The following is a 9,028-nucleotide window of genomic DNA, read 5'->3' on the forward strand; positions in this document are numbered from 1 at the left end:
TATTTTATTTCCTAGTTTATGTACAGTAAAGTTATGTATTTCAGGACTCACTAAACTATGATGATGAACAATGATGAATATATCATAATTTGATGCAACAAAAAGGTCAACAACGTACACAACTACAAAATAGATTTTAAAATTCTACTCTGCACGTACTGTACAAACCACTGTTTATTGTTTCTTTTGTGCATGTGTATGTGGGGTAGCAAAGTATTTACAACTTGAGTGTACGTCATATTGTCACATCCTTTGTGTATTGCAAATAAAAAAGATTCTACTTGTCAGGTTCAAGTTGTTGCAGACTTCAAACAAAAGATCACTGACATCAACATGTCCTTAGTTTTTGTACATAGAACTTCATCACTGATACCCATATTAAGGTCGTAAAGTCCTACAATGTAAATGTACAATAGTGTGGTGTCCTGTACATGTAGCGTAATGGTAGGGAATTCTCACATTCTGTAACATCTTGTTACATTGATCAGGAGACAGACAAAAGATGGCGCCGGACATTGACAAGTCCTAGGATGTGTTTGTACATTTTTATACATATAGAACTTTAACACTGTTGAGCTCCGAATATGAGAAGCATCACAGATGACTGTCTTTTTACATGTACAGAAAATTTCTCTGCACAAGTTGTCTGGGCGTGCGCATATACACTGTTACTATCTATGCAATAACATATAAACTTGTTGCATTGAACAGGAGACAGACAAAAGATGGCGGACATAGACAAGTCATCAGTACACGTGCCAGCCCTGGCGCGGGGCCTGAGCGACATGCGCACTGCTGACGTTCTGACGGACGTCACGCTTCAAGTCCCCAAAAACATGACAGACCCCAGGCCCTGAGACACTATTTCCTGCTTATTGATGGATTTATTTATGTTTTCTCTTATAACTTCATTTAATCTTCAGATTTATGAAGGGTCAAAAAGTTCTGACCCTAAAGAAACACCCCTATGCTGGTTCTAGATCACAGCATAGGTGGTTCAAATCACACCATAGGTCTTACAGCCTAGTGAGAACTAACTCTAACATCTTGTTGCATTCATCAGGAGACGGACAAAAGATGTCGGACATTGACAAGTCCTCGGTGCACGTGCCAGCCCTTGCGCGGGGCCTGAGTGACATGCGCACCGCCGATGTTCTCACGGATGTGACACTCCTCGTGGACGAGCAGCGCTTTTCTGCTCACAGGAACGTCTTGGCCTCAGCAAGCCCGTAAGTTTAACTTCTTACTTTCAACTCAGGGTTTGAAATTCACTGGTGCACCCAGCCTAAAAAAATTAAAGATTTTTTTGTTCCACCATATATGATAAAATACGTAGGAAACGTATTTTGTTTAATTTTAATAAAAAGTACTATAACAAGGATAATTTTCAGACACCTTGATGTTAAGAGTATGTTGTATACTACACAACATTTGACAATGACATCTTTACATGCATAAACCTAGGAAAATTTTTGGGTGAACTCAGGTGCACCCATAGAAAAAAATTGTGTCCACAGGCCCTGAAACTTGGGCACTTTAAGGTGCACAAGCACCCAGTATTTTGAGCCCTGCATTCTCTATTTGTTAACTGTGTAAGGAAGCAGAAAGAAGATTAAAACCTACCGTCTGTTGCAGGTACTTCTATGCGATGTTCACCGGTGGTCTGCATGAGGCAGGACAGAAGGAGATCAGGATCCACGAGGTTGACGGAGAGGTCATGGGTCTTCTACTGGACTTCATCTATACAGGAACGGTCTCTCTCACACCGGATATGGTCCAGGTACAGCTGTGTGTGTGTGTGTGTGTTTGTGTGTGTGCGTGTGTGTGTGCCTGTGTGTGTGTGTGTGTGTGTGCTTGTGTGTGGGTGTCTGTGAGTGTCTGTGTGTGTGTGTGTGTGTGTGCTTGTGTATGTGTGTGTGTGAGTGTGAGTGTGTGTTTGTGTGTGTGTGTGTGTGAGTGTGTGTGTGAGTGTGTGTGTTGGTGTGTTACAAGGAAGGGCAGTTATACCAGCTATACAGATACAGAAGCTGGTGTGTTACGCCAAAGGCCGCAGGTTATATACTGGCAATACAGAATACAGATCTCTGATTGCCTGTTTCATCCGATTTTTCCTCCTCAGGAAGTGAAGGCCCTCCTCCAGACAGCCGACCTGTTCCAGACCACAGTGCTGCTGCAGGCCTGTGAAGAGTGGCTACTCAAGTTCCTCACGCCCACAAACTGCACCTCACTCTACTTCCTGGCCTCCGCGCACAACTGCCGACGCCTCACGCAGGCCGCCAAGTGGATGCTGGGCGGAAACTTCACTGAGGTTTGTTTGTTTGGTAAACCGCCTTCTTAAGGCGTAACACACCAGTTTTGTACATGTACAAGCTGTGTAAGACTGGATTGTAAGGTTTGAGCCACTCACACCAGGAAGGACCCCTACTCTTTTTGATAAGGGCCCAGGGCCCATGTCAAAAACAAGACCATCTACACACATACAACAATAAGTTTATGAAGCATAAAAGTGTGCTGGCAGAAGAACTACCCAACAGTAGTGAGACCAGTGCCGGCTTAACAAGAAAACCTCGGAGTGGCATAGCAGAGGGATTATGTAATTTTCAGACGCAAAGAGGCATGTCACAAAATAGTAGGCCATCTTATGCCGCCTGGCATCAAGGGTATCAACCCAAAGGTTTGCTGTTGAAAAGAGTGCACTAGTTATAAATTTACAAATTGTGTAACACACGTTAACTTGTGTTATTCCCAGGTGAGTTTTGGAGAGGAGTTCCTGAGTCTGGAGCTGGCCCAGATTGTGGAGCTTGTGGCTGACGACTCGCTGGAGGTCAGAGTGGAATCTGACGTGTTTGAGGCAGCGGTGAGGTGGCTGGAGCACACTGGGACCGCTGGGGAGCCAGCTGACAGGCTGCTGAGACATGTCCGCTACTACCTCATGGACCCGGATTATCTACAGAACAAGGTTTGAGTTTCTTGTAATCCTGATCAGCCCATAAGGCCTAGGAAAAAAAGTTGTGTTTCTTGTTTCCTAACTGACCCTACAAAAAACTGCCGACCCTAGCCCAGGACAAGGTTTGAGTTTATTTGTTTCTTTGACTTTATCACAGTATGAAAGGGACAACCAAAAGACATGCCTCCCCACACAAATAAACAATGGAGAAGCGTACCACCAGTACGTATACCTCATTAACCCGGACTACCTTCAGGATAAGGTTAAAATTTCTTGTAAAAAAAGACAAACAATGTACATGGTGTAGTTGTAATCTTCATGGTTCTACGAGAGCAAAGAATACCTACCGATAAATATGTTTGTTCATTCCATTATCCATTCAATTATTCATTCCAGGTGCGAGCCTACAGCTTGGTGAAGGACTGCCCAGAAACGCTGAAGCTGTGCGAAGCGGCCGTGCAGGTACGGGGTTGGGAGGACAGCGCAGAGGGGACCGAGGCGTATGCCGAGTCGCTCGGGCTCACCACGGACCTGCGCTTCGGCATGAAGGTGTGTGAATTACGGAATAACATTACATAAGTTACATTTAGTTTTTGTCAGGTTCAAATGTTTTTTCCAGTTCCTTCACATGTGATTGATGTCAACTTGTGCTTGGAGTTCATTTGTGATGCTGAAGAAGAGTGATATTGCTCAAAATGTCTGAAAGGTATCTTCGTAATTAATCCTATAGGGAGCAGAGTTTCAATTTTATTTGAATATCTTTCGAATTTAGGTTTTATACCAACAATGTGCCATTGTACTGTATTTTAAATTAACGGTTAATATACCGTTATAATTATTAAAGGGCTGCAACACCATCCTGTTCCTGGGCGGGGATCCGCACAAGGACTTCCCCGACCGGAGCGTCTGCATGGCGTACAACCCACAAACAAAGTCGCAGTTCCGTCTGCCTCTACCCTACAGTTCCTCCAACGCCTGCGCTGTGGTCACAGAGGATCAGAAGCTTTACGTGGGTGGAGGCAACATTGAAGACGTCAACGCTATTGGACACTGTAAGCCCTGTCGGTTGTTTTTCGTGTATGACGCGGTTCACAACGTTTGGTTAGAGAAGGCGTCCATGCGAGACATTCGCACGAATTTCGCCATGGCGGCCGTCGGGAAGAGCGTGTACGCAATGGGCGGGAAGAACTTCCTCGTGGGGCACATCGCGGCGGTGGAGCGATACGACCCGGACGCGAACGTTTGGCACGCGCAACGACCCTTGCCCTGCGCCCTCAGCGGGCACACCGCCGTGACGGTCGGCGAGTTCATCTACGTCCTGGGCGGATACGCCCGGCGGATGGTCACGACGTCAACGGTTCGCTACAATCCTGCGACGGACACGTGGACCGAGCTCGCGCCGATGTCGATCGCACGGATGAAGGCTGGTGTCGCGGTGCTCGACGGGAAAATCTACACGGTCGGGGCGTGGCAGGGACAGGTTAGTTTGTTTATTCTTTTGCACATATATAAGGCCATACTGATTTGATTGTATGGATGACATCTGTGTGCGCATGACTTTTCGTCCGTTTCCAAAAAGAAGTTTTCAACCATACTGTAAATCTTACAAAGCAGCAAAAGGAACAAATATGTGTCATAGATTGCAAAAAAATCTCGCTGCTTCTTCTATAAAATTTGTTATCATGGTGACAGACGTGATCCAGGTCATTGACCTTATTGATTTGGAGAAGAAGAGGAAACAGAGCAAAAACAATATGTTCATACCTATCCCATATTGACCACCCAGTAGTATTCAATTTAGTTAGTTTAAGCCTTGTGTAGTTAAGATGTACTTAGTAGACGCCATACTTTGTACCCTGTACAACTGTATGTTGTGCAATAAAGTTAACATATGTTTATCCTATAATTAACATAAACAAATGATTATAAACAGGTTACCATGGAGATGTTTGACACGGAGAAGGAGCGATGGGAGCCGGGCGTCGTCCTCCCGTACAACGTGGTCTCCGGGGTGGGACTGGTTGCCCTCGACGACCGACTGTACCTTTGCGGGGCGGGGGAGGGCACCACGAGAGACATCTACTTCTTCTCTCCCACCGACCTCCCCTGGCCGTTCGGACAGTGGTGCCTGAATGAGAGGAACATTGTGAGGTTCGACAACTTTGCCTGCACGACAGGACGCCTGCATTTGGAGGGGCTGGAGTGTATCGCAGAGGGGCCGGAGAGGAATCAACCTCGGGCTTCAATATCGGCTGCGCGGCTTAATGCGGTGGTCGCTAGAATGTCTGCCAAACCAAGTACTAGTAGTTGATACATCTATGGAGTTTGGACATCCAGGTAAAACATAAGTACATGGCTGGAGTGTATAGTGGAGGGTCCGGAGAGGAATCAACCTCGGGCATCCATATCGGCTGCACGGCTTAACGCGGTCGTCGCTAGAATGTCTGCCAAACCAAGTACTAGTAGTTGATACATCGATGGAGTTTGGACAGCCAGGTTGAACACTACTTAACGCAAAATCAAAGTGTAAATCAAAGTATGATTGCACATGTTAATGTAATTAATGTGATTAGAATGGCATGTATATACAGTATTGTGGAAGGAATTTGATATGAACCTTGAATCTTGAACGTGGACATCAGTGGGGAATGAGAGGAACATTGTGAGGTTTGACAACTTTGCCTGCACGACCGGAAGGCTGCATCTGGAGGGGCTGGAGTGTATCGCAGAGGGGCCGGAGAGGAATCAACCTCGGGCTTCAATATCGGCTGCGCGGCTTAACGCGGTGGTCGCTAGAATGTCTGCCAAACCAAGTACTAGTAGTTGATACATCGATGGAGTTTGGACATCCAGTTTGAACACTACTTAACACAAAATCAAAGTGTACATCAAAGTATGATTGCACACGTTAATGTAATTTTAATGTTATTAGAATGGCATGCATATAGTGTGGAAGGAATTTGATATGAACCTTGAACTTGGACATCAGCAATGTCATCACGGGGAACGAGAGGAACATTGTCCGTTTTGACAACTTTGCTTGCACGACCGGAAGGCTGCATCTGGAGGGGCTGGAGTGTATAGCAGAGGAACCAACCTAGGGCATCTATATCTGCTGCACGGCTTAATGCGGTAGTTGCTAGGATGTCTGCCAAACCAAGTAGTACTTCGTCCAGTAGCTGATACATCGATGGAGTTTGGACATACAGGTAGAACACTACTTAACACAAAATCAAAGTGTAAATCAAAGTATGATTGCACATGTTAATGTAATTAATGTGATTAGAATGGCATGTATATACAGTATTGTGGAAGGAATTTGATATGAACCTTGAATCTTGAACGTGGACATCAGTGGGGAATGAGAGGAACATTGTGAGGTTTGACAACTTTGCCTGCACGACCGGAAGGCTGCATCTCGAGGGGCTGGAGTGTATAGCGGAAGGACCGGAGAGGAATCAACCTCGGGCGTCAATATCAGCTGCAAGGCTTAACGCGGTGGTTGCTAGAATGTCTGCCAAACCACGTACTAGTAGTTGATATGCAAAAAAACAACTGTTACTCAAGCAACTGGATATGATTTTGGAAATGGTCAGACGTTTCGGTTAGCAAGAACTAACTGCAAGTTCTTATGCAAGTAGTTGGTATACTTTTGTGTTATGGTGTGTTGTATAATGCACAGTATTGTATGTTACAGAACGATGGACAACCAAGGTGGTGTAATTCATATGAGTGTAATTAATGTGAAGTTGAATAGAATGGCATGTGTATAGTGTGGAAGGAATCTAATATAATTTTCGATATAAGTTTTAAACTTCCAAAAGGCCAGTATGAATTTGTTGATAGCGCTTACAGTCAAACTGCACGGTTGTTACTGCACTGTTGTCATTTGCAACAACTGACTGAAATTATGATGTATGTATTTATGAAAGAATTTAGTATTACTGATGAATTTGAATCTGGTAAGCAACTGTTATCAAAGACGTAGTAGGAGAGATTAGAAGCACAAAATTACTTATCTTCCTGTGTTTTCACAGTATTATATAGCAGCTGTTTGGGTATATATATATATATTCATTAAGGAATGTAAAATTATTGATGAAATTTTACACTGCTAAAAGATCGATGTTGAAGATTTAAATGGTTTGTGTGTGGGTGGGTATGGCTGTGAAAATGTTGTTTTTATCTAGATATAGAGCATGTGTGTTTTGTGGTATTCATTTGAAGTAATTATCAAAAGCATGTGGCTATCAATGCTTATGCATTACGAGTAATAATAATAATAATAGTGGTTTATTCAATTATTAACATATATACAATACATACGGACAGTCCCACCTAGCAGCCAGAGGCTGAATTGCATGGGAGCTGTTTCCATGAGATTCATTAAAACAATATCTTAACCATTATCTCAAACAAATTTAAAAACATTTACGAACAGGATAAAATTGACGGAGCATAAAAACATTCTTTAGCAGATTAAAATGGTCAAATTATTTCACAGGTTCAGCAACCGTACCATGTGTGGTACAAAATTTATTTAAAATGTAGCACAATTTTGATACTTACAGTGTCCCTTCGGTGTGAATGTTGCTTCTCAGACATGACAGATAATAAAAAAAATGAGAAGACATTGAAACGTTTACTTAGTTTATACTTTGATATTGTGGCCTCCTGAAATGAATTTGCGTAAGAAATGAGGCAAGAAAAGAGATCACAGAGAAGATGGTTTACATCCGTCTACAGCAGCAAAGAAACATTTTCACCGTGCGCCAACGCCCCCTAGCTTGTAATTCCATTTACAATTATGGAGCCATTCATGATGTGTGTGTCTGTGTGTGTTTTCCTGTGTGTCCGTAGATGTTTGAATGCAGTACAGTGATACTAGTAAGAAGGATGGGGGCTTTTTGTTAACGCATATTGATAGGAAGGTCCAACCACACCAAGGTACCATTTCCGGCGTGTTAGAACACGTTAGATAAATAAAATTGTGTTCATCAGAAAAGAAAATTGTTTATATATCCATCGCTGCTGATGAGTTTTGGACAGACACTTGAAACGTCTGATAATAAATTGTTATAGCCAGTGGTAAAGTTAGAGACAAAATTGTATTCATCTATAACCTTAATCTTCACAAACACAACACATTAGGTCCGTGCTGTTGTAAGATGTACGTCAAACCATCCCTTTGATTGTGCCAATTAGATTGATTCAAAACAAATTTTGAACTTCCCCATTTCCAGTTATTTTTGTCATAATGAGCTGCGTTCGGAGCTAATGGCTGGTCGCTACCTCTTAAGTGCCGCTGGTGGCTTCTTTGATGTCCCCAGTCCTATTATTAAAACCACGTGGGAAGCCCCACGAAGGATGTTTCGCCCACACACTAGACGCATCTCTTTACAACTGAGTAAAATCTAGATGTCACTGATATCCCTCATTTTGTTATTTCCAGTTATGTATGACACGTTGATGAAGGTTAGACATCCAGGTAAACGATACTCGTAAGAAAATTCAAACTCTACTACTGGATCAGTTACGGATTTTTATTTATTTCGATTAGTTATTATGTATGACTGGTGGATTCGTTGATGCCCCCAGTACTATCATTAAAACCACCGGACTCTGTTAGCAAGAGGGAAGGATGTTTCGCCCACGCACTATACGCATCTCTTCACAACTGAGGAAAATCTAGTAGATGATATCCTTCATTTTCGTTATTCTGGCGTATCATTGGGGTAGGAGACAGGAAATTGGGCAATTTTCGTGAAACCTTCGACGCGTTTAGCTTCAAACGTGGATGAAACATTTTCATCCGGCAATTTTCTCATCAGATATCGATTTTTTTGCTATTTCCATCTACTAATTAAGTCTTACAGTATGTAACGTCTATTGCTGTTGTCGTAGCCCTTTTGAAGCGTCTATATAATTGCCAACATCTATTCCTGTAACAGCAATCGGTAACATTTCAGTGCTGGATGTCCCTTTAAAGAGGGAATAAAAACTATGGAGAAAACACTTCATCTTAGGGCTGCTTGGATATTTCACCCCCACACTAGACGAATCTCTTCACAACTGAGGAAG

At 43.1% G+C, this 9,028-nt stretch overlaps 1 protein-coding gene across 1 annotated transcript; it reads left to right on the top strand.

Moving 5' to 3' along the window:
* The first annotated feature begins 1,042 nt into the window (after nt 1-1,042).
* Nucleotides 1,043-5,776, top strand: LOC109462790 (kelch-like protein diablo). The gene is made up of 7 exons (XM_019759398.1): nt 1,043-1,229; nt 1,636-1,780; nt 2,120-2,308; nt 2,750-2,959; nt 3,344-3,496; nt 3,792-4,427; nt 4,881-5,776. Exons 1-7 carry the CDS (start codon nt 1,078-1,080, stop codon nt 5,256-5,258), a joined length of 1,863 nt encoding a protein of 620 aa, XP_019614957.1. The 5' UTR covers nt 1,043-1,077; the 3' UTR covers nt 5,259-5,776.
* Nucleotides 5,777-9,028: the final 3,252 nt, after the last annotated feature.

This window comes from Branchiostoma belcheri, unplaced genomic scaffold (genome assembly GCF_001625305.1).
Source record: "Branchiostoma belcheri isolate BF01 breed outbred unplaced genomic scaffold, Haploidv18h27 scaffold12, whole genome shotgun sequence".
NCBI classification, from domain to species: Eukaryota; Metazoa; Chordata; class Leptocardii; order Amphioxiformes; family Branchiostomatidae; genus Branchiostoma; species Branchiostoma belcheri.